Consider the following 26,868-nt stretch of genomic DNA (forward strand, 5'->3'; position numbering starts at 1 on the left):
CACACACACACACACACACACACACACACACACACACACACACACACACACACACACACACACACACACACACACACACACACACACACACACACACGTGCATGTGAGTGAATATGTGTCAGAGGGGTCTTGGCAGTAAACAGATGCCAACTCAGGGTGTCAAGACTGTTTGCTGCTCATTAGTAGATGTGTCTCTCTGGCTGTGTGACATTCCACACACCCTGGAGGAATATGTCTGAATGACTGATGTGAAATAGCACAAGGGACAGTTATATCATGTGCACTGAAAACAAAATCTTACTAGGTTACCAAGTTGAAGTTCAGTTCAAAATGTTACCTGATAGACGCCTGGTCTGCAGTTCTCCTCCCGAGCACTAGATGGCGCAGAGTGATTTACACGCTGCTCATTACGTCACTTTTGTTGCAGGAAGTAAAACCCTCGTTTGTCAGAGGAAAGGAGTGACATGTGGGTATTTGTTTAGCTAGGCATGTCGCACAGATTTCATTCAAATAGATACAATTATCTGTGTTGCCAAGTGTATTCGTTAGTGCATTAGAGTAGCCATGGGTAAAAAGAAAGACAAGAAGGTGAAGGGAGCGGAGAAGACAGCTGCCAAAATGGAAAAAAAGGTTTCCAAGAGGTCCAAACGAGAAGAGGTACGTTAACGTTAACGTTAGCCTAGCCTTTTAGCCCCAGAAGTGACCCTACTACTGTAGGCTACTCCGTATATTATACTCGTGCAGTAGTTAGGGTCATATAGCGTTCTCATAGGCAATAAGGGGGAAAGGCTCTCCTACTCGTCTCCGACGTCCGATTGCAGATCCAAAGATATAAGTCCTACGGAAGCCAGTAATTTAGTCGGTGCTGTTAAAATGATACTGCTGCGTGAAACAACCGTTTAAAAGCAGTCTTTCCACAGCCTGTGCTGAATTTACAGCAGGGTGTGTTTGATCTCAATATCATGGTGCACGCGACGAGCAAACATGTAGTCACACGGAGACGGCGGCTCAGTCAGTGATCATTGATCAGTGTCATTGATCACTGACTGATCACTGATCAATGCAAATCCAGCGCACCTGGGAAGCAAAACACGCCAGGAAATACTCAAACTCCCAACTCCTGTCATCACTAGGAAGTAGGAAGCTTCTCCTCTCCTAAATATACGGCACAGCCTCAATGCGAGACTCATCATCAAGAAGGAAGAATGACTGATGAGTCTCGCGTTGAGGCTAACGTTGGCCCAAGTGGTTTATGCCACTACTGCTCCAGGCAGCATGTCCAAAGTGCGGCCCTAAGTGGCCCTCGGGTTGTCTCTCAACATATATGATATGTGACCCTCCACACAGTAGTGGTTGATCAAGCAAGTTCAATTCACGTTTTTTCTGTTCACCTAATGATGACAGCACTATCATACAGTTTGTATACAAGCAAGTAGGAACAACAGGCAATAATAATGTTTTCAGATGGTAAACAAAATCCTTAGGGGACATTCACACCCAAAGCGCTTTTGGAGCTGCCAGCGTCTTTCTGCAATTCATTCTCTATGAACGCACCTGGCATTTAGCGCTTTTGTTTTTGAAGGAGCGCTGTGGGCGTCGTTTTAAACTTTAAAGCTGAAAAAAGTTGAACATTAGAGGAAAAGCGCGCTGCTCGTCTTTTCCACTCCTACATTTTCTCCTCCCGAGGAATCCTCAACCTCCGCTGCTGCCAGAATTGGCAATAATCTGTCTTTCATGTTGACAGTGAACAACATTGAACAGACAAAACCAGCTGGCTACCGTCCGTGTGGTCGTTGTGCTGCTATCTGTACTGCACGCGGCTGCAGGGGGAAACAAAACGGAGTACAAAAGAAACGCTCCGTGCGCTGTGTTTTGTGCACAATGGAAGCGCTCTCAACATGATTTTCATAGCGTTCTGACACCTTGGTCCCACCAAGTCCGTCTGCGCAGCGTTCTGGCTGCGCCACATCTTTGCTCCGTCCTCTGCACGGCAGCATGTCCCACCGCACACGTTTCAGAAGCGGAGCGCTTCCGAGCGCTGCCTGGCAGCTGGATGCAAGATCGCGCGGGAATTACGAGATCGCGCGATACTGTGTGTACAATGGGGTGGATGTAAAGAGCACAACACACAAACAACACAAAGAAAGGAGGATCCTGGAGCACTCAATTAACTGGAAAGTGATTTTAATAAGGTGCAGTGACTAACGTTTCGACGCACAGCGTCTTCATCAGAGTCAAACTGGTTTGACGCTGAAGAGCACACAGCAGTAATATAGAGCATCTTGTGCCGAACTGCATGTAAACGAAGCGTTGAAATCCTTTGAAAAAACCGCTGCGCGCGTCCTTTTTACTATCACAACCACATCATCATAAACTCCTTGGCTCCTGGCTTGTAATTGCGAATGCCTGGAAATATCCTACCCACAACTCAACTAATTGTGATTGGCTAACCCCACAACTTAATGGAATTCTGATTGGTTAAAACACCTGTCATCAGAATTGTCGTCCCCATGTCATGACCAGAGTCGGGTCTTCGCGAAGGGTTGCTGGCTTGCTGTCAATCAAATACCATTTGCCGGCTGTTGGAGGCTATTCCAAATATTTAACCCTATATTTGCTGAAACAAAGTGAGTCCAAGATCATAACAATTTAGTGACATTATTACTGTTATTTCAGTGAATAAAAACGAATAAATAACAAATACAAATAATTTATTAGGGGGGAAATTATTTTCTTTTCAATTTCTTCTTGGGCCTTCACTGAATACCTAGAAGGCCCAGACGGTTCCCCTCTGAGATATGATGCGAGAAGCAGCTTCCCGGTAATTTCCATTCATAAAAGTTTGGACACCCCCACAGTCATTCTTTGCCATAGAATGACTGCTGTCTTCTATAACATTCGTTAGGTAACGTTAACCTACTGCTATCCTGTCCTGACCTTGTGCTTTTTTCTGTGCTTAACGTTATCTTGGTAGCTTTTTCGTACTTTATTTCAAATGTCCTCGATCTGTTGTGAAACATATTTTTAGCTAGCTGGGTAGCTGTTGGTCTGTCCACTAGATAGTTTACTAAAAATAGCTAGCTGCTTTAAAAATTCAACAGTGTAGTGTCACACAAATGGAACATTATTAACCAGTGCCAACATTAACAGTTACACATTAGCTAAAGCCATTATATCCTCCAGCTGCCTTTTCTGTCTTTCCTTCTTCCCTCCTTTTTGCCCCCTTCCTTGCTTCCTCCTTCCTCCCTTCCTTCCCTCCCTCACTCCCTTGATCCCTCTCCATCTGCAGGAGGATCTGGAGGCCCTGATCGCTGAGTTTCAGACTCTGGATGCCAAGAAGACACAGGTTGTGGAGACGGCTTGTCCCCCTCCGTCAGCAAGGTGAAAGACTACATCTTCTTGAGAGAAGACTGTATTTAACCCATTGATACCTGATGCAGCATTTGTGTGTGTATCCCTTTAAGACCGCGAACCGCGTTAACGCGGTTCGCGGTCTTAAAGGGATACACACACAAATGAGGGATATACACACAAATGCTGCATCAGGTATCAATGGGTTAAGCATCACTGCTATCACCCATGCTAGCAAGATACATGGTATCTCAATCAGTGTCTCTTAATTGTCTCTTGGTGTTTCTCAGGTTGAATGCCTCTTTGTCTCCCCATCCGGAGAAAGATGAACTCATCCTGTTTGGAGGGGAATTCTTCAATGGAAAGAAGGTAGTCATAACTCGACGCACATCTTTTTGCATATTACCGGTAGTCTTTTGTCAAACTAAACTTTTCACTTTGCATGCAGACTTTCAAAATATTTCCTTCTGAAGGTGCAAACTTAATTTGTTGGTAATCAGCATAGCTTAGATTTGCTATGTTTATATATATATATATATATATATATATATATATATAAGGGATGCACGATATATCAGCAATCATATCGGTATCGGCCGATGTTAGTCATTTTTTAACATATCGGTATCGGTCAGATGTTGCAATGTTAATATCGGTTATCATTATCAGCCAAATTCTTCACATTGATATGAAATAATGCAGTAAATCTATGATTTATGGGCTTTTCCAAAGGCTTTGCAAATAAAGAAATGCATAACTTTTTCAAATTCAGTGTTAACATGTGTTTTTCAGTATGTACAAAATGTGATGATCATAAAAATGTGGTTTGATACAGATCATATCAACATCGGTAAATATCGGTTATCGGCCATAACAGCAATGTTAATATCGGTTATCGGCATCGGCCAAAATTTTCATATCGGTGCATCCCTAATATATATATATATATCGTCGCTGTCATTCCAGGACCTCGAGTCTCCAAAACAGCAACTTTTCAGGAAGTTAAAAAATCGTCAAAGTTGGCACATGTCTTAATTATAGTTAGTTTCCCACTGAATGTGTCATTACTTTATTAATATCTTACCTGGATAAGCTCAAATGATGTTGTTTATATTATCAGTCCGACTTGGAAGCACTTTCTCCCGGCCAGTCAGGCGGGAGAGAGTCGTATGCTCATGCACGAGCCCCAAGCTCCGGGGCGCGCGCAGGAGCAGCAGCGTTTCCCTCGCCTCTCATGGCCGAGGCGAGGGCTTTCGCATGGGGTGAGAAATAGTCTGACATAACGTAGCGTTAACGTTACTTTATTCTCGTCAGAAAACACTCCGATTTGCATGTTAAAACAAGTTTGCAGCTTAGGAATAACTGGAAAACATTTGATTGATATATTAACGTCAGAGGAAGCCAGGATTAGTCAAAACGATATGAGAAATACACAGCGCGTCTGCCGTGTGACTTTTCCGGGTTTATTGTCCTGCGTGGGGGGGTACAGACGGAGGTAGGGGACGAATTTCGAGGTTTGACTGACAGATTGAGGGCGAATGGCGTTACGAGATTTACTCACAAGCTCGTTTTAATGCTTTTCCATTGGTTCCATTGGTCCATTTGTTAAAAACCACACAGAGATGTGAAGGGTGACCAATGGCATTGATTCATGACAAAAAATAAAAAAGTGAAAAAAGGCACATTCGAGGTCCTGGCACAACAGCGACGATATATATATATATATATATATATACCCATTATACCCATACCCATCCAACAAGAGCATGCATACTAATTTTGTCTTTTCAACCTTGTGAAAATTCCACAGAAATAACTTGATTTTTCCCCCCAATCTCTGCAGACGTATCTGTACAACGACCTGTTTTTCTACAACATCAAGAAGAACAGCTGGGTGAAGTCGGAGATCCCTAACCCTCCTCCCCCCCGCTGCGCTCACCAGGTGAACATACCTGACCTCCTCCCCCACTCCGCTGCACTCACCAGGTGAACATACCTGACCTCCTCCCCCCCGCTGCGCTCACCAGGTGAACATACCTGACCTCCCCCCCCCCCCCCCCCCTGCTGCGCTCACCAGGTGAACATACCTGACCTCCTCCCCCCCGCTGCGCTCACCAGGTGAACATACCTGACCTCCTCCCCCACTCCGCTGTGCTCACCAGGTGAACATACCTGACACCCCCCCCCCCCCCCCCCTGCTGCGCTCACCAGGTGAACATACCTGACCTCCTCCCCCCCGCTGCGCTCACCAGGTGAACATACCTGACCTCCTCCCCCACTCCGCTGCGCTCACCAGGTGAACATACCTGACCTCCTCCCCCACTCCGCTGCGCTCACCAGGTGAACATACCTGACCTCCTCCCCCACTCCGCTGTGCTCACCAGGTGAACATACCTGACCTCCTCCCCCACTCCGCTGTGCTCACCAGGTGAACATACCTGACCTCCTCCCCCACTCCGCTGTGCTCACCAGGTGAACATACCTGACCTCCTCCCCCACTCCGCTGCGCTCACCAGGTGAACATACCTGACCTCCTCCCCCACTCCGCTGCGCTCACCAGGTGAACATACCTGACCGCGGAGGCTCTCACACCTCTTTTCATGCAGACTTTGGTATGGTTCCATGGCACATCATACATGAAACCTATTGAGTATGATCAGCTGCAGTCGCTATGCGATTCACAGTTATAACTACAACGGGGCAGAGTACAGTAGCAGGAGCATTATAATGTCAGTGAGCAGGAGTAGTAGGACATCAAACCTCCTTTTCTGACAGAAGCCGTTTTCAGACATGAACTCTGAACCATGTTTGTTGATTCAGGTCCGGACATTTGCTGGAGTTGCCCGTTCACACATGGAGAACACAACATATGTCATTTGTTTTCACACAGGAGGAAATTCTCTGTGGTTTAGCCGAGGCATGGCGCCTGAATGGAGAGTGCAGGAGGCAGGGCATGACATGACGTAGAAAGTGTGCTGAGGAAATTGCAGTGTTACAGCCAGAGACAGGACAAAGAACCGTGCAACGAAGATGGCGATACTTGGTGTTGCGATGATAATATTTTGAACGCTTCTCGGAAAGGAACGGAGCCATAAGACCACTAGACTTCACCCACCATAGAACTACCCTCAACTGGATTCATGCTTCCTGATTTTGCACCAGTCACATGATAGCAACGTCATCAACTCAGTTTAACCCTTCCTCCTTCCTTCCCTCCTTGGCTCCCAGGCGGTGGTGGTTCCCCAGGGTGGGGGCCAGCTGTGGGTGTTTGGGGGAGAGTTTGCCTCTCCAGACGGGGAACAGTTCTACCACTACAAGGACCTTTGGGTGCTGCACCTGGCCACACACACCTGGGAGAACATCAAGTATGTATCGGCCAGATGTCATAATCAATGGATGGAAAGATGGATTAGTAGTAGATAGATTGGTGTTGTGAATACAGTAATGTGGGGGGGTTATAAATACCGGGTTGATCGATGGATTGGTATTGATATTCTGTGGTTGTTACAAGTGGATCTGCATACAAGAGAGATCATCAGGTATATGTTAACAGTCAACAGTTTGTTTGATTGTGTATTTTTAAAACCAGGGGCCCGGAGAATAAACGGGTCCAGGATCTGTCCCTTGATCTGGTTTGACTTAACCAGACAATCGCAACCGAGCTCAACCATAGCACGAACGTGGTTATCGGCTGGTTCTGTCAGTTTAGGATTTCCCTATCCAGCTCTGAGCTCGTGCACATGAAAATGCTCGTGCACACGAGCTCGTGCCCACGAAAGAGGCGTGGTTTGTAACAACTAGCCAATCGCAAAACAATATGGACAGCTTCAGATTTTACAGCGTCTGACACGCCTATTTCCTCATTCATTCAAAGCGCAGATCAAACTGTATTAATTAGCGGAGCTATACTTTATGTCAGAATCAAAATCCACGTTGGATATTATTAGCCTGTTCCCGAATTACTGTCTAAAGTTACCGCTTTTATTCACATCAGTCATTTCTTTGAAGAGCGGTTTCTGCCTCCACGTATCTACAGCAGCTTTAATTCACCTCTCAATAAACTCAATAAAACCTGCATGTCTTTTTTGCGAGTGGAAGTAATGTGTAATCTATCTCAGTCTAAATTTCCAAAATCTGTAGGTGTATTTAGACCATTTAGGCTCAATGAATAATAATGATCTCATGATGTGTTTGCTTGCACTGATGGAATAATTCCTATAAATGGCTACCAATAAAATATCATAATAAAATTTAAAAAAGCTGCTGAACTGAATCTACGCGCGGGCATAGATTTCATTGATGAAAATAGCCTGTGGTATTGGCAGCAGAGTCAGCTGCAATCGATCGGCGGGGTCAAACGTATCTAGCCTACTTGGGAGCATAAAAATGAATAAATATAAAAACACATTCCAAAGTGGTAAGTAGGGCTTAATTTAATTATGTAGCCTGCAACAAGTGCAAGGCTTCAGTCCTCGATTACCGTAAATTCCGGACTATAAGCCGCGGCTTTTTCCCCGTTTTTTGGCCTTTTTTGGCCCCTGCGGCTTATATAACGGTGCGGCTTATCTATGGATAAAAAAAAAAAAAAAAAAACGGAATTCTCTCTTCTTTAGCACTCTTTCTAACTATAAATCCACTTCTGTTTTAATTTCCTCTCTTGCCCTCTTTTCACCACACTGTATGACACTGTGTGCACTGTAAAAAAGAAACACAGGTGGTGTTGTGTTATGTTGTTTTGTTGAAATGTTAATAAATGGGAGCTTCCTCAAACAGCCATCTCTTTCCCGACAATCCCCTCTGTGCATGAACCCTTACATATGGTAATTAAACATTAAAACACAAAAAAAAAAAAAAAAACATTAAAACACCCGCGGCTTATAGTCCGGTGCGGCTTATATATGTAAAAAAAACAGTCAACTTTGCAGGTGCGGCTTATACACCGGTGCGGCTTATAGTCTGGAATTTACGGTAATTCAACGGGAGCCATATGTGTGTTTTCCCCTTTTGTGATTCTTTCATTTGAATGCAATCTATTTTTCATCCGGGGATCCTATATGAATGGTGACTCGTTGTTTCCAGATTGGTCAGAAGGTGGGTCTTTCATGGGTTGATCTTATCCTCTGAGCTTAACCTGCTCCGGAGCAGGTTAGCCCTAGAGCATAAGTTGCCATGGTGATCTATCTCAGTAAGAAGTGAACTAGCGTTGTAGCACGGCAAACCTAGGGTTAAACCTGAAGTTAAGCCACTAATCTTGCTTCGTGGTACAGGCCTCAGGTCCTGTGGCTGTGAGGGTGTTGATTTTTCTGATTCTTCTATGTTGTGTATTTTTGCTTTCCATTAAACCAATACTTTACTACATTAGAGATCAGAAATGACTGAAAGTGTGTATTGTGTGTGTGTGTGTGTTTGTGTGTTTTTTATTGTCCCCCCCTCCAGGGCGCCGGGTGGTCCGTCTGGTAGGAGCGGCCACAGGATGGTCCTGAGCAAGAAACAGCTACTGGTGTTTGGAGGCTTCCATGAAAGCACGAGGTACAGTAGGAGAAGGTTTCTGAATCATAAACAATGGTGATGGTGATTTCTCTATGTTTATCAGGGAGGATGATGGGCAGGTCCTGTCTGATATCTGTAACTGAGGGAATGCTGAGGTGAGGTGAGGTGCCCTTGAGCAAGGCCCTTAACCTGTTAATCCCTAAGCCTATTTTTCAGCTCACCTGCCGAAAATGACATGCCCGAACTGAATGGAGTATATCTCCACAACTAGAGGGTATTTTCTGAAAATTATTTTTTTCAAAAGCTAGCCAACACCTGTGAGATTGCTGTAGAAGTGTCAGAATCAGTTACAAAAGTACTGTATCAGAGTAAAATCAGTTGGAACATGGCAAAAAATTAAAAATTCAAGCTCCGCCTAAAAAAAACAACACTATTTTGGATGAAAAGCACCTGAAAATCATGGGTTGGTAGCCAAATTATTCTATGGAGCAGTAGACTAATATCTTATGAGTGCTTGTATCAAAGGAAATCCTTAGAAAGTGAACCAGAGCAATTTTACAGATGATTTACTACATGTAGGCCCAGGCGGACCTGATCTGGGCACATTTTGGGCATCATGGTGCCATTTGAGTTTTCTATGGTAGAAGACTGAAATACCTTTTTTTTCTCCTATTTACATATCACTATAGGTACTCAGTTAATATGCGTTATGGTTTGGATAACCCTCAAGCCTTATATCTGTATTTTTACTCTGTGAAATGCATCAAAAGGGCTTCTTCAATTTGCCTGCAAAGCCTGGGGCGATACGCAGAGGGATATCTCGGGACCCCATTGGCCTATTTCGATGATTGACACCTCTATGGAAGCGTCAGAGCCAATAGAATCGACGTGAACTGAAATAATTTACGTCAGGCAGTTTTTTCAGGAAATGCTGTCGACTGAACCCAAAGCTCGTCTATTCTGTGAAGATGACCACTCCATGTAAAATCCTCCATATGGCTTTGTAAACACGATGACTGTAAAAAAACAACACTTTAAGATGATGAAGAGGCATTAGGAGTAGCAATTAGTAGCGTTTTTATGAAGTCAAACACAACTTTTGATTGGAAAACGGCAAAGGTAAGACATAACTTGTAGTTTTATCTGTAAAACGTTAAACACTTTTTTGCTGTTCTTTGACAGCCTACTGAGTGAGTTTTCATCTCTCAGAGACGAGCTATACCTCGTTGGAAAGAGGAGACTCCGAGCTTTCGAAAGCCGCCTCGTTTGGAGAGAAAAGATTCACTCACAAAAACAAATCACCACATAAACGCAGGCATGCACTGTTTTCTTGTTTTTGCTACATGGTGATATTGTTGCTTGGGGTTGGAATTATTTTTCGTTTGAATACAAATGCTTGTCAGAGTTTTGTAGCCACGTTTCTTCCCGACATTTTGGTGTGCTGTACGTCTCCCTGCCTGCTTCCTAAGCTGCTATAGAGAGTCATTTGTGAGAGATGACAAGGGCTCAGCCCGCCGGCGGGCCCGCTAGGGGGGAACCCCCAACCGCTCCAGTGGAGCTGCTCAGTGGCCAGCAGATCAGACTGTGGTTGTGCTGGTCAGCTTCCAGGTATGAACGTGTGTGTGTGAATGTGAACAGGGCACTCCTGAAAAAGAGAGCATTGCTCTCAGTGAGACTCCCCCTGTATAAATAAAGGTAAAAAAAAAAAATGCTGTCGGCCCTGCAGCTCGCGCACTGTGCGGGGCTCACTGCTCTTATGACATCACTGATGATGTCACAAACCGATGATGTCGCAACTTTGCATCACTGATGACATCACACATGCTCTTATGACATCACTGATGAACTCACTCTTCTCTTTATTTCCTGCTGTTTCCTCCCCTGTCTCTCCTCTCTTCCTGTCTTCCTGTCCTCCCTGTCTCTCCTGTCTCTCCTGTCCTCCTCTGTCTCTCCTGTCTCTCCTGTCTCTCCTGTCTTCCCCTTGTAGGGATTTTATCTACTACAACGACATCTACTCCTTCTCCCTGGACTCCTTTTCTTGGTCCCGCCTCTCTCCATCAGGCTCCGCCCCCTCGCCACGCTCCGCCTGCCAGATGACCTCCACGCCTGATGCCTCGGGCGTCATCATCTACGGAGGGTACTCTAAAACGGTGTGTGTGTGTGTGTGTGTGTGTGTGTGTGTGTGTGTGTGTGTGTGTTAGGGATGGGTATTTTGAATACATTTCCATCATCGAAATTCGGGAAAATGAACGATCAATTGATAGCATAATAATAATATATATATATATTAGGGGTGTCGCGGTACTTGTATTCGTCCCGTGAATTCACAGTATGGGCGCCACGGTTTCGGTGCGTGAAGCGACACGTCAAATCCAGAAGGTGGGGGTAAAGCACCTAAATGCTGTTTGAACTCCATTAAATTGAATTGAATTAAATGCCACAGAAGAAGACGCACCAAAACAACACAAGGGCCATAGAAATCCGCGTTCACTGAATGGAACGTTCGAAACTCGCATCCAATAACGTTAGCGTACCTACTTGGGAAAGTGAAACCCACCCCGCTGTCTGTCAGACAGTGGGGGAGGGGTGGGTGGGAGTATTAAGGCGCTGACAGGGTTCTGCGCAGCCTCGACTTGGAGCCTTGTTGCCGACCAGCGGCGGCAGCGAGACTATACTCCAACGTAAGCTTGTAACTCGGCGCGTTGGCTGCGGTACACCTCAAAAACACTAGGTGGCTTGTGGTACCCTCGTTGCAATTGCATTTCCTCGTTCCTCACAACAAGTACTCCGATCGCAGCTCTCGCGCTGGTCACGTCACGTCTGCGTTGACGCCGCAGAGTCACATTCTCGAGGAGCTGCACGCCACCTCCTGCCGAGCTGCGCCGATAGGGCAAACGGCTGCGGCGACCCCCTCGACGCAGTCAGCACCGGTGATGTCGCGTGAGCATAATTTGCGCTTAAGGCTACTCCACACATGCACTCTGTTTACAAACCTGTGTACATTAAATATTTCAAGCGGGGGGAAATGCCTTTGCCCTGTCAAACAGCTGGAATACAGACATCTGAGAGGGAGGCGCACCCCACACTTTGAAAATCGCTGCTCTAGAGTAAAACCTTTTTGTGTGGATTGCCTAGATCTTATTAAATTGTGGACATTTATTCATATGTATTGGATGGCTAATTAAAAGGTAAACGGGAGCTCACCTTCTTTCTTTTTACATTTGACTGGTTTTGGTTCCTGCACCTGCTTTGTTGTGTTGGATGTGCCTGAATGCCTTTTTTGAGGACATTTATTCATTCACACTTATTAGACACTATTTCTGATGGTAAAATGAGCGTAAAAAGCAAAACACAGAATTAAGAAAAATTCAAAGGGAAAAAAACTGAATTTGGGATTTGTTGCTTTTTTTCTCCGTTGTGCCGTATTCGTACCGAACCGTGACCCCGAAACCGAGGTACGTACCGAACCGTGACTTTTGTGTACCGTGACACCCCTAATATACAGTATATATATTAGGGCTGTCAATCGATTCAAATATTTAATCGCGATTAATCGCATGATTGTCCATAGTTAATCGCAATTAATCGCAAATTAATCACATCATTTTGTATCTGTTCTAAATCTACCTTAAACCGAGGTACCTTAAACATGGGAGCTTTGTGCAAAGATGCACTGTTGTATTAATATGGGTAGTAGCTATTATCATTAGTATGGGTAAGTATTTGGCCATTGGTATATTGTTATTTTTGCTACTAGTTACAGGGAATTCACATCTCTCAGGATGCTCTGTGTGAAATTAACCCGCTATCCAGGAGCAGCTGTGTGCCAGCTCTCTCTCCCCCTCTCGCTTTCTCTCGGTCTCTCTCTCCCGCTCTCCGTTGGTCTCTCTCTGACTCTGGTCTGATCGCCCTCCCGTCTTTCTCGCTCGCTTTCTCTGCCTCTCTCTCTAGTCTCTCCCTCTCCCCCCCCCCCCCCCCCCCCCCCGCGTTCTCCGTCTGTGTCTGTGTGCGTGTGTGTGTGTCTCTCTCCCTGCAATGGTCTGATCGCGCTCTCTCCTTCTCTTTCTCTCCCTCACCCAAAATGCGGGACATCTTCTCAATTTGAAGCTGAACTTGCCATTATAACAATTTTCTTCCTCCTTTTCTGCTCACGGAGGTTTCTTTCTGCTTGCTATCAACGTTACTGCTTCCTGATTTCCCAAACTACGGGTCGGACTAAGGCTCAAACATCACAGAAAGTGCATGCGCTAATCACGCGTAAAAAAAAATAGTGGCGTTAAAAGGAATTTGCGTTAACGCGTTATTATCGCGTTAACTTTGACAGCCCTAATATACAGTATATATATATATATATATATTTTTACTCTAGTAATAACGTCGCGTGTTCCTCGGCCGCAGTGTAGTAAGAATATCAGACACTAGCGCTGTGGCCTGTGACTAACAGCTAAACAAACATGACAGGTAACATGATGTAACCTAGCTAGCTAGGCTACTATACTCACATTTTGAAAGTAGGACTCAGCTCCCCGGCTGCAGCTTCCAGGCTTCTAAACTCATCTGAAAAAGGGGAAAAAACAAGCACACTCACAAAAAACAGTTGGTGGGTGCACGGCTCAAAATGGTCTATGAAGGAGAAGAAAAGCCAGCACTCTCAAAAATGTCCTTTTGTTAATTTAATTGAAGCAGATGGCAGGTACAAACGTTTCGACAGAAGTCTTCCTCAGTGTACAAAGAACCAGGAAATGATAGACCCTTATATACTGTCTGTTACTTCCTACTTCAGCTTTTCAAAATAAAATAAAATAAAATAAAAACTTAACAAGTCATATATAGATAAACACAGTAAAGTAAATAAAGTGTCTATGGAAATAACAAAGTAAGATAGAAACCTATAACGCACAGTAAAGTAGATAAAGTGCATGAGCAAACAATACAATAAAGACAAAATCCAGATGATAAAGCACAGTGAAGTAGATAAAGTGCATGAGCAAACAATACAATAAAGGCAAAATTCAGATCATAAAGCACAGTGAAGTAGATAAAGTGCATATGAAAAAATACAAGAAGTCAATAAAAATACTAGATCCTAAAGCACAGTCAAATAAATAAAGTGCATATGGAGACCAAGACTAATAGAACATAGGTAATGAAAATATATAACATTACCTAGACAATAGATAGATAACTATCAAAAATACAAAATTCATAAAAAACATCCCAGTAATAACTCCTCATTAAGTCCTTTAGGAAACTCAGTCTGTAGTTGATGGATCCAAAAGGCTTCTCTCTGTAACAGAGCTCTATCACGGTTGCCTCCCCTACGAGGTGTACCTACCATCTCAATACCCTGGAATCTAAGTGTACAAACATCGTGACCTGCTTCATTAAAGTGGCGAGCAACAGGGGATTTAACATCCTTGTTCCTGATGCTACTTTTATGTTCAGAGAAGCGTGTTTTAAGTTCTCTTATAGTTTTGCCAACATAACAAAGGCCACAAGGGCACTTAAGGAGATAAACTACAAATGTGGATTTGCATGTACGGTAATTCTGTTTCTCACACGTAGTTTCTGTCCAGAGTGAGGGTGTACAAAAAACTCACCTTTGATCATAGCGTTACATTGAACACACTGACGGCACGGAAAATTACCACCAGGTAAAGAATCTAAAAAATGTTCAGGTTTCTTAAAACAATCCGCTCTCACCAATTTATCACTCAAATTACTAGCACGTCTGAGGGCAAAGATAGGAGGATCTTTCAAGGCGTTACCAAGCTGGGGATCACTAGTTAAAATGTGCCAGTGTCTCATCACACAATTCTTCACGTCAGTGGACATATTAGAGAAAGTAGTGGCACATACAAGTCGAGAAGTTTTAGATTTCGGACATTTTGATGAAAATAAAGATTTTCTGTCAAGCCCCCTTGCTTTCTGTAAACATTGCTCAAGAAGGTCATTATTGTAACCCTTAGCCCTAAAGCGAGAACGCAGGTCCATAGCCTGTTCTTCAAAAGTGGCATCAGTGCTGCAAATCCTTCTCAGACGTAAAAATTGGCTAAAAGGCAAACCTTTCTTTAGACTAGGGGGGTGATAGCTCGAGAAATCAAGGAAACTGTTAGTGTCCGTTTTCTTTCTAAACACACTTGTACATAATTGTTCTTTTTTAGAAACCAACACATCTAAAAATGACACAGAATCAAGACTGGACTCTAAAGTGAACTTAATAGAGGGCAACCTTGAGTTCATGAATGAAACAAAATGATTCAGTTCTTCACCAGTGCCAGAAAAGATGAAGAAAATATCATCGATGTACCTGTACCAACATTTCAACAAGGTCAAAAAAGGGTTGTTGTTGTATAGAACATCTTCTTCAAACCTACCCATAAATAGCCCAGCTACAGAGGGGGCGAAAGGAGACCCCATAGAAACCCCTTGGACTTGGAGGTAAAAGGAATCTTCAAATTTAAAATAATTCCTGGTCAAAATCAAATTGGACAGTTCTACCAAAAAACCAGTAGGGGGGGTCAAAACGCTTCTTTTATCTAAATAGTACGAAAGAGCTTCTAGACCTTTAGAAAGTGGTACATTAGTGTAGAGGCTGGTAACGTCCATGGTACACAAAAAGGCATTTTCAAGAACGTCCTCAACAGACTCTAATTTAATTAAAAAATCAGAGGTGTCCCTTAAATAGGAAGGAAGAAGACACACTAAAGGCTTAATATGTGAGTCTATATATTGAGAAATAGGTTCAGTTAATGACTGAGTTCCAGCCACAATAGGCCTGCCTGGCACAGGTTCACAACAGGTTTTATGAATCTTAGGTAATGTATAAAACACTGGCCGTAGAGGATATTTTTGAACAAGAAAATCAAATACCTGTTGAGAAATAATAGAATCAGATAAAGATTTCTGCAAAAACCCAGTAATTTCATTTTTAAACTTCAAGGTAGGATCACAGGACAGTGGAATGTAAAAAGTTATATCATCAAGTTGTCTTAGGATCTCAGTCCTATACGCAGACTTATTCTGAATAACAATGGCTCCACCTTTATCGGCTTTGCGTATAACAATAGAGGAGTCTTTAGACAGATCATCCACCGCTCGACGCTCAGAAAGTGTGATGTTAGAATAAAGCTTCTTGGAGCGCTGATTATGTACCTCAGAAAACACATCATTTTCGACAAGTCTACAGAAAGTGGCTACTGAGGAGTTAAGCACAGGTGGTAGGAAAGTGCTCTTAGGCTTAAACTGCACCCCACCTGCAGGAATAACAAGTTCATCAGAGGTGTTGATGGCAGTCTGCTGTCTATGGACATATTGTGTGGGAGCCTCTCTGTTGAAAAATGCTCTTAACACGTTAAGTGCCATAGCCGAGATAATTCGTCTTACATAATCCAACGCTTGAGTGCCAGAGCCGAAATAACTCGTCTTACATAAACATTTTTTTTTTTTGACGGTGGGACATCAATCAACAACTTTTACATCTTCGAGATCACTATTGGAGCAAGAGAATGTGTATAATCTATTTTACCGACCCACTAAGTGTTGACAGTGCTCCCCCAGACGAGCGAAATCAAAGAAAAAACTGCCGCTGGAGCAAGCCATTCAAGGAAATGGCGAGGCGATTTTACAGTAATCCATTCCACACTTGTCTTGCCCGAGAGCGGCCGCACACAGAGAGCGGAGAGCGATTTGCAAAATAGATTATAGGTGAAACACACTTTGAAACACCTCAGAAAGGCCAGAATCAACATCTGCCCATCGCCCACGCATTCCCCGGCCCATCTTGACTCGCACAAGGAGCGTCCGCACGCAGGCAAGCAGGCAGGCAGGCACGCAGGCAGGCAGGCAGGCAGCAGCAACGCGCTTCTGACACGCCCGCTGTAGAGCCAGGAGGAAGGAGGAGAAGACACACGGAGGGAGGAGTTTGAATGAGAGGGGTGTTTCCTGTTGTTATGGAGGAAATTACTGTTCAAAACTATTGTTTAGAATGTCTGACGGTCTTACTGATGCCAAAAATGAATGGTTAAAGTGACTGTTCTGTCGAATTTCACAAAAAGCCATTTATCTCTGAATAAATTTCCAGACGCTGAAACCATGCTGTACTCAACGGCTAATATCTACATAACTACTAACTCTGCAAACTAACTCTTTTAGACAGAGAAAGCACACATTCTATTAGTTATTTTTAGATGATTGGTGTTCATGAATTCTTAACAGAAAATAATCCTCGGCTCTTGTAAAATGAGCCAGAATCCTCAAAAAAAAACCTGGCACAACTTACCTACAGGATGAAAAAATGGCTGGCACTCAATGTGTTAACTTGACATTTCTCAAAAATTTAAACAATTCAACACGAGTAGTGAAAGACTCAACCCTCTTAGATGGAATAAACGACAGGCCCTTGGAAAGCACTGATGATTCATGGAGAGTCAGCGGCCTGTCAGACAGGTTAATCACCTGCGTCCCCTGCGTGGTCGCATGCTGTATCTCACGTCTTGGCCGGTGTCGTCTGCCCCCTCGCCTCGTCGGACGTCGTATCTGGCTCTTTGGGGCCGGCGTGGAGCTGGAGGTCTCCCTAAAAAAGGTGCATCAGTGCCCGACCCATCAGTAGACTGCCCACTGGAAGCTGTGAAGTCATCTCGCCTGCGTCGAAAACGGCGTTGGTTCCTCCCATCAGAAGTCGTCCATCCATAGATACGACCATTTTTGTAATCAAAAGTGTCTCTGCGCAATTTGTTGATTTTAATCTCGGTCATCTCTTTTTCATATGAAGTTTTCAACGCAGAACACTTTTCTTCAATCTCCTGTATGTTAACAGGGCTCAACTTAGTCTTCATCTCGTCTCTCAGTTCAGATAATTCAGTTCTAATCTTGAAAAGGTCACGGTCAGCTTGTTGAATAATCAGTAGCATGAGATCGAAAGAACACTTGTTCAAAACCTCACACCACTTCTCACAAAATTCAGTGTTATCTCTGTTATATCTCTTCTAAACTCATCTGTCCTGATGGTCCAGTTCCATCCAGCTGCTCTCAGTACCACGTGTGGATATTATTATTTACCACCAGATGTGTTTGAATTGATTCAGGTGGGCGTTAGTGTCCTGCTAAGCCTTCTATGTAGTCCGCCTAATAAGTGTGTGTGTGTGTCTGTCTGTGTGTTTGTTTGTGTGCATGTGTGCGTGCGTGCTTTTGTGTGTGTGTGTGTGCGTGCGTGCGTGCGTGTGTGTGTGTGTGTGCGTGTGCGTGTGCGTGTGCGTGCGTGTGCGTGTGTGTGTGTGTGTGTGTGTGTGTGTGTGTGTGCGTGCGTGCGTGTCCAGAAAGCCAAGAAGGATTTAGAGAAGGGGACCATCCACTCTGACATGTTCCTTCTGAAGAGAGGGGGGAAAGAAGACCAAGGTAGGTACTGAAAACTCCACCCTGTGGACCACAGATGTGGTCGGTCCACCATGTGAACCAATTGAAAACTGAAGACTGTAAACCTCTCATATAGTGGCTGCTCTGAAAGTGTGTTCTGAAAGTGTGTGTTCTGAAAGTGTGCTCTGAAAGTCTGATTCTGATTCTGATTCTGTTGCTCCGTACTGCAGAGAAGTGGTCCTGGTCCAGAGTGAACCCGTCTGGCACCAAGCCCCCTCCTCGCTCCGGGTTCTCCCTGGCGGTGGGCCCTGCGGGGCGGGCTGTGCTGTTCGGCGGCGTGTGTGATGAGGAGGAGGAGGAGACGCTGGAGGGCGACTTCTTCAACGACCTGTACCTGTATGACATCACCAAGAACCGCTGGTTCCCCGCCCAGCTCAGGGTAAAGACACCTTATAATCTCAATGCACTGTTGCAGCACACCCACTGGCTTGGAGTGTAATAAACGGTACAAAGGCGCACATTTGCTGCTTGGCTTAGTCAATTTAAAACTCAGGACTCCTTTGCCTTTTCGCAGAGAACAGGTTGGTTTTGTGACATCTTTGTGGCAAAAACTCATTTTCTCAACTTAGTGCAGAGTCAGACTGTGTTTCTCAGCAGGTAGGGATGGAGCGCCCCCTAGTGGAGGTTCCAGTAAAGTGCAGGGGGGGGGACAAATCAAGCAGAAGCAATTTTATGGGGGGTTGACTGGAAAATGGATATAGGAAAGTATACTTATGGTAATGCTATTATATATGCTGAAATTAATGACAACACCCAACTGTGTATTAACAAGTACCGTAAGTTAAGTAACTGTATTGAACACTAACGGTAACAGTAAGACATCATTTAGTCACTAAAACTCTCCACTGAAACCAGTACAAATGAAATGGATTCAGGTTGGAGTGGCTTAGGAATTCATTTGAACTCTTTAACTTTTGGAAAATACAAGCTGGCATTTAGATGATATGGAACGAAAAGCTTTCTGCTGGATGCCTGAAAAGATTTGAGAATTGCTTCGTACACTCAGGCATTACTGATTCACTGGATGGAGCACATCAACTTTTTTGTTTTTTCAAAAGTTGTGTGTTTTGTAGAACGGCGAGTGTGATTCATTCGGGCCGAATGAGATGAAGCTTGACATGGTTTTCTCTGGGCATGTCAGGTTTCACTGCCAAGTCCTTCAGTCCCCTAAGCCAAGTCCTGACTGGCACCCCACAACGCTACAATGTGGGTTCAGCCAGCCCACTGGCTACAGCCGTTCATCATTTTGCTGGTTTTCCTCCATCTTTCTGTCCAGGGTTGGGGAGTAACGGAATATAAAATACATTATTTAAAATACAAAATTATGAGTTACTGTGTTCCATTACAGTTACAGTTTAAATTGGTGGTATTCTGAATACAGTTACTGTCTTTCAAAATGGATTACCTTCAGTTTAAGATGTCTGGTTTGTTTTATTTGCTCTAAAATTCATATGAGGCATACATTTCCCATAAACAGCTTAAAAAAGGCCTTTTTGACATGGAAATATAACACGTTTTACTTGGAAGCATGCAGAAGAAGGTGGCAACATTACAACGATGTGTGTCGCGACTGCATTGCCTTCGCGTTTGCGTACATTTAGAGTGAGCCAGACCAATACTCAGCAAGCAGACCATTTTGAAGTATTTAGAATACGTCACTTAATTTGAGTCATCTAATGAAGGGGTTCCCAAACTTTTCCCACCAAGTACCACTACGTACCAAACCAAATTTCCCAGGGGCCACTTCCACTGCGTATACCCCCCCCCCCCCCCATAAAATAAAATTAGCTGATTTAACCATGCAATAGCAGCAGATGAACTAAATGACAATATAAGGCTACTAGCTGGTTCAAAATGGACACGCACAGACACACACACACACACACACACACACACACACACACACACACACACACACACACACACACACACACACACACACACACACACACAGCTGCCAACATTAGGCGCCAAAATTTAGCCTAACTTTGGAGTGTTATTTAGTAGGGGTGGGAGAAAAAATCGATTCACCTAAGTATCGCGATTTTTAATGTCACGATTTTTTGAATCGATCTTTTATTCCAGAATCGATAATCGCATTTTTTCTGTTTATGTATGAAATGCTCCCACTTTCATCAATCACATATAGAGCGCTTCCCTCTGCTCCGTGGCTCATACAGCCAATCATGTACCTTGTTAGTACAAGTGACACGGAAATAGCCAATCATTTAACAGACAAACTCTGAGTGCACCCGCCCCATGACCCGCCCCCACTCACACACAGCAAATCATATCCCTTGATCCAGAGCTGAGAGCCCCGACATCTCCTGGAGCAGCACTGTCGAGTTGCAGGAAAATAGACAGTTTGTGTTGTACTCTGAAAGGGTTTCCCCCCCCTTGAATCAAATTGTACATTATCAGCTTTATTTTAGCAAGAAAAAGTAGCGCGAGACCCATTCCTGGCTAATGATTGAGTCTCGCATTTTGGTCCTCCGCTGACGCCACTCGTTTGATCTCACCCAGCGTTACAAATAATTCGATGTGGTTGACTTTCAATTCGTGTTAACGTAACGTGTCAACATGTATCCTATCTATTAATAAGCGCCCGGGAAATTAACGTTAATGTTAAGACACCAATTTCACAAATACGGACGTCTGCAACGTTACTTTACGGAATGGCATCCGCAGCTCAATTCGCTTCTGTCAGCAGAGACAAAGTTGAACTGTTGGAAAGGATTTACTTGTACTTTGGGACAGGAAGAATAACTAATTGTGTCATCTATTGAGCACACAGCTTATGACTTTTATGTCTTCTGCTTGGGCGGAGAGTCTTGATGCGTATATAAAACTGATATGGAGAAATGTAGCCTACCGCATTTTCAGCCAGGCAAAGCTTTTTCTCGTCCAACCACCGGCGCGCGGTCCCCAGCGCAGTCGCCCTCCAGCCCTACAGCCTATGGCATATTTGTAGCAGCAAAACCCAGGCTTTTCCACACCTCTGATTCACCTAACGTTAACACTACAACCCTGAAATACACGTTACCAAACGTTCTTTTAGAAGGCTGGCAACGTTAGGCTGTCATCAAAGTAAAACGTCACCATGTCTGTAAATTACTGCTTGCAGTTGCACTCATGTCTGTGTGTGTGTGACAAATTAGACCTACCTGTGTGCCTTGAAAATAAGGTGGTTCAAAATAAAGTGGCTAAATGCAACCTTTTTCTTCTAATGTTTTTTGTTTATTAATTAAAATGATCAATAATTATCGATATAGACTGATATGAAAGATGTTATATCAATATGCTTTTTAACTATATCGCCCAGCCCTACTCATGCTATAATATACAGTCTCTAGAAGTGTATGATTCAACTTTTCCCATGTTCTAATCTAGTGTAAAAAAACAAACTGAAAAAAGAAAAGAAAAAAGAAACAAAAATCGCAATAAATCGTAATATCGAATCGCAATAATCGTAGAATCGCAATACTTAAGAATCGCAATATATATCGAATCGGCACCCAAGTATCGTGATAGTATCGAATCGGGAGATAAGTGAATCGGCACAGCCCTATTATTTAGCTACCTTCCTGACAAGCTAGCATGACATGGTTGGTACAAACCATTCCTTAAATCTTCTAGTTTCATAATATGATACCAGAAACTTCACTCTGGCTTTAAAACTGAGCCTGCTGCAGCCTCTGAAAGTAAATGTTCAAAATTGTGATGTTTCCCAAATATCGCGATATTTCCAAAAATCGGCACAATCCGACAACTGCTCAGGGTTCATGTGTATGTAAAAACTGTTGTCTGTAAAAAAGAAAAATTAAAATAATTGCAATTCTGTGGTGGACCACCAGGCGGAGCCCGGACCACCGTTTGGGAACCAATGAGCTAATGGAATAGGTTACAAATGACATTTTAGGGCATGTATTCAGTAATATGTAGTGGAATACATTTGAAAAGTAACCCTCACAACACTGTTTCTGTCCGCCCAGGGCAACAAGATGGAGAAGAAACGGCGTCGCAGGGGGAAGAAGGGCGGGGCTGAGGGGGAGGAGGCGGACAGGGAGGAGGCGGACGTTCCCCAAGGCCCCGTGGAGTTGGTGAAGGAGGTGGTCACAGAGGATGGCACAGTCATGACCATTAAGGAAGTCATCCCTGCAGCGCGGTCAGAGGAGGAGGAAGAGGAGGAGGAGGAGGAGGAAGACGATGGCAAGATTAACACACACAAGCACGCACTATGGCATTCACGACTACTGAATTTTAGTAGTCATCGACTAGTCCCACAAGGTAGTCGACTAATAGGCTATATATATATTTCACCCAATACAAATGATCAATTTACATCAAAAAGGTCTCAAAAACAGTCAGTAAAGGCTTAACTAATGTAGGCGGGACCAACCTGGGGGTATGTGAAATAGCTGAGTCCTGATTGGCTCTGAGAGGCTGTTTACAAATGAGACCCTAAACCCTTTCCCTCTCTAAATACCTTCAATTCTGTTGATTTAACATGGCAACATGTAGAAAATGATTGTTTAAACAAACTAAACTAACTTCAATTGATTGATTTATATTGTTTATTCCTAAAACCACAAATGAATGATTAGTTGACTATGATGCACCGTGTCGACTAGTGTTTTTGATAGTCGACTAATCGACTAGTCTGTGAAACCCCTAGCAGGCTAGCACACACACACACACACACACACACACACACACACACACACACACACACACACACACACACACACACACACACACACACACACACACACACACACACACACACACACACACACACACACACACACATTTTAATTCTTTATTGGACACACACACACACACACACACACACACACACACACACACACACACACACACACACACACAGTCTTACTTAGGTCACTTTTGGGGTATTTACATAGACACATGCATTCCCTGGAGACTTACCCGAACCATAACCACTATTTGCCTAAACTTAACCGTAACCTAACCCCAACCACTGACCCAAAAAATAAGCTTTTTACCAACGGCTTTTGTCCCCAATTGCAGCCACCTTGCAATTGCCTGGTCTGATCATCTCAAGTAAAAATATAGGGAAGAAAACAGAAAGATTTGAATTTAAACCATAAAGAAAAAATGGCAGCAGTTGAACATCCCGAGACCAAGAAAACGGTCAATGTGAAGAGATATGTGCAAATTTAAAATGGACTTGAGGTTGAGATGTAGATTTTCCCTCTCCTCAGGTTCGGCCTCAGCCCCCCTGGTGGAGCCCTGCCCGCGGTCCAGCGCCATGGCGACGGCGCGTCAGGGGAAGCTCTTCCTGTACGGGGGGATGTTCGAGGTGGGCGACCGCCAGTTCACCCTCAACGACTTCTACTGCCTCGACCTCCACAAGATGGACCAGTGGGAAGTGCTGGTGGAAATGGACCCCAGTGAGTCTGCCAGCGACCTGCACCAATTTGTCCAACTCTTAACACACACACACACACACACACACACACACACACACACACACACACACACACACACACACACAAACAACTCTTAACACACACAAGATGCAAAATGACAAAGCTGTTAGTGACAGCCGGTTGACGAACCTCCAGCCACAGTTTCACTCCATATGTAATCTTAACATCATCGAGTATTTTGATTTCTGAGACTTTCGTTGAAATACCTTTTTTCCTCCTAAGGTGAGAATTGTAATGCCTTTATTCTGAAAGTAAATCGCGGTATTTCCATTGCTAGTCTGGCTAATTGTCACTGTATCGTCTTGACACTACTACTACTACATGTAACACATTTACTGTATATACATTGATTATATTGATTAACTGTTTATCAGGCCGTGACCATTAGGGGTGGGGGGAAAAATCGATTCACCTAAGTATCGCGATTTTTAATGTCACGATTTTTTGAATCGATCTTTTATTCCAGAATCGATAATCGCAAAAAAAAAAAAAAAATTGGGTGCTTGCAGTCAGGCCACTCACTGAACAGCAGGCCAGGCGCCGCCTACTGGTTTACTAGTGGTTTTATTACTTTATTAGTTAGTCTGAAGTAATAATTACACTTCAGGGTTAAAGTGGGTGCATCTCATTGTAAAATTGGACTTCAAACGGCCCAAATCTGGCTTCAAACGGCCCAAATTGGGCTTCAAACGGCCCAAATTTCATGCGCGTCGGCCCATATCGGCCTGGCCTGCTTGGTATCTAATGCCCGGCCTGAATTATGATCCCAGTCCGCCCCTGTTTTTAACTATATCGCCCAGCCCTACTCATGATATATAATATACAGTCTCTAGTGTATGATTCAACTTTTCCCATGTTCTAATCTAGTGTAAAAAAGCAAACAAACTGAAAAAAGAAAAGAAAAAAATAAACAAAAATCGCAATAAATCGTAATATCGCAATACTTAAGAATCGCAATATAAATCGAATCGGCACCCAACAATCGTGATAGTATCGAATCGGGAGATAAGTGAATCGCCACAGCCCTAGTGACCATATCGTCGTGCTTCCACAGTTTATGTATTATAGACAATGTCAGGTCAAGCTATTGGTTTAAGGGTGCTTTCACACTGGCGCCCCGGTACCGTTCCCGAGTACACTTGTCCCCAAATTGACCCCAGGTCCGGAACGTTTGATGAGTGTGAACGTTGCGTCCCAGGCACCAGGCACCAGGCACCAGGCACCAGGCACCAGGGATTCCGTTAGCCGGCAATCGCCGGCTTTTAGTTCTATTTTCACGCCGACAAGGCGCGTGCAGGCAGGCTTTTCTGTCAAGCCATGAAAGAAAAACGCGACAATATCCGTGGGAAATGGCAAAGTTAACTGAATTTCAAAATAAAATGGAGTTACTACAACAGTGTTGAGCAGAGAGACAGAGAGATTGACGGGTGGCTATCACGTGGGGCATTCTCCCTGTCTGCAAACAAATCTTCATGAGAGAGAATAGCCACCGAAGAAGCAAGATGGACAATGTTGTTGTGCCAGCACATATTCTTGCAAGATCACCTCTCTAAAATGTCCGACTATAGTCAGACCTGGTTATACATATCCAGCATCAATAGAACATTAAATATATCCGATTTATTTTACCTATGATAATTCGGGACCACACATGAAAAAATACAGTCGGGAGAGAGGAGAGGCGCTTGTGACTCGGCTCCAGGTTCAGCGTGCAAAGGCGTGCGGTGTGATCACAAAAGCGTGTAATAGGTTCACGCCCAGCTCAAGGTCTGCAGGCGTAGGCGTGGGTTGAGGCAAGGCAAGGCGTAGGTTGTCTGTGTGAACTAAGCGTAATATTGTGTGACCTATAGCCTAAGTGATGTTGCCAATAAGCTACGACTTAAATAGAGACTTAGCCTACATCATATTTTTCCCGCCCCCTGTTATGTTGAGTGTTTTATGAAAAAGAAAAATATAGCAGACGCTTACTGTAGCGCGCCGTTTAAAAGCCGCACACGCAGCATCAGTCCTGCCGGGCCAGCGCTGGACCCGCTGTGACTCCGGAGGGTGCACATTTGGAATGCACCCAAGAGGAGAGAAAAGAGAGGAGAGGCCAACATGCTCAGGGTGTGGTGTGACTTTGTGTTTCCCTCTCCGCAGAGACACAGGAGGTGTGGTGTGACTTTGTGTTTCCCTCTCCGCAGAGACACAGGAGGTGTGGTGTGACTTTGTGTTTCCCTCTCCGCAGAGACACAGGAGGTGTGGTGTGACTTTGTGTTTCCCTCTCCGCAGAGACACAGGAGGTGTGGTGTGACTTTGTGTTTCCCTCTCCGCAGAGACACAGGAGTGGCTGGACGAGGCTCAGGGTGTGGTGTGACTTTGTGTTTCCCTCTCCACAGAGACACAGGAGTGGCTGGACGAGGCTCAGGGTGTGGTGTGACTTTGTGTTTCCCTCTCCGCAGAGACACAGGAGTGGCTGGACGAGGCTCAGGGTGTGGTGTGACTTTGTGTTTCCCTCTCCACAGAGACACAGGAGTGGCTGGACGAGGCTCAGGGTGTGGTGTGACTTTGTGTTTCCCTCTCCGCAGAGACACAGGAGTGGCTGGACGAGGCTCAGGGTGTGGTGTGACTTTGTGTTTCCCTCTCCGCAGAGACACAGGAGTGGCTGGACGAGTCGGAGTCAGACGATGACGACGAGGCCAGCGGAGGAGGAGGGGAGGAAGAGGAGGAGTCAGAAGAGGAAAGCGAGGATGAGGAAGGCAAGGAAGTAGGGGTTTCACAGACTAGCCGACTAGTGCAGTGTTTCTCAACTGGTGGGCCCAGTGCCCAATTCAGCCCGTCTCTGTTTGAGGCCATCGACATAAATAAATATGGACCAAGCGTGGCTATCTCCGCCCAGCAGGGGTCGAGTGAAGCCGAAATCCTGCCAGATCAGTGAACCAGATTCTGCGCAGTAGGTCCGTTGAGTTAACTGTTAGAACCTCTGTGAGGTCCCCGCCCCTCTGAACTTTCTTATATGTAGAGCTGCTGTTTCTAGAATGCGCACAGTGCGTTGTGTATTTATATACAGTCTAGCTCTGTAAATATGGCACTTTAAGTTGTAATATTTTTTGTCTCGCCAAAAGTAACCAGGAAGATTCCCACTGTGAGATCAGTTTATCAA

At 44.4% G+C, this 26,868-nt stretch overlaps 1 protein-coding gene across 1 annotated transcript in view; it reads left to right on the forward strand.

The window, feature by feature from the left end:
* Nucleotides 1–469: 469 nt before the first annotated feature.
* Nucleotides 470–26,868, forward strand: part of klhdc4 (kelch domain containing 4) — a 31,034-nt gene continuing 4,635 nt past the window's right edge. Inside the window, exons 1-12 of the mRNA XM_083654380.1 lie at nucleotides 470–657; nucleotides 3,290–3,381; nucleotides 3,642–3,720; nucleotides 5,195–5,293; nucleotides 6,580–6,716; nucleotides 8,788–8,880; nucleotides 10,829–10,991; nucleotides 18,159–18,237; nucleotides 18,426–18,634; nucleotides 22,248–22,464; nucleotides 23,499–23,687; nucleotides 26,357–26,464. Coding sequence (XP_083510506.1) covers nucleotides 565–657; nucleotides 3,290–3,381; nucleotides 3,642–3,720; nucleotides 5,195–5,293; nucleotides 6,580–6,716; nucleotides 8,788–8,880; nucleotides 10,829–10,991; nucleotides 18,159–18,237; nucleotides 18,426–18,634; nucleotides 22,248–22,464; nucleotides 23,499–23,687; nucleotides 26,357–26,464 — 1,558 coding nt within the window. The 5' untranslated portion in view covers nucleotides 470–564. The remainder of the gene's footprint in view (nucleotides 658–3,289; nucleotides 3,382–3,641; nucleotides 3,721–5,194; nucleotides 5,294–6,579; nucleotides 6,717–8,787; nucleotides 8,881–10,828; nucleotides 10,992–18,158; nucleotides 18,238–18,425; nucleotides 18,635–22,247; nucleotides 22,465–23,498; nucleotides 23,688–26,356; nucleotides 26,465–26,868) is intronic.

The sequence above is a fragment of the Poromitra crassiceps genome, assembly GCF_964638095.1.
Source record: "Poromitra crassiceps genome assembly, chromosome: 18".
In the NCBI taxonomy this organism is placed as follows: domain Eukaryota; kingdom Metazoa; phylum Chordata; class Actinopteri; order Beryciformes; family Melamphaidae; genus Poromitra; species Poromitra crassiceps.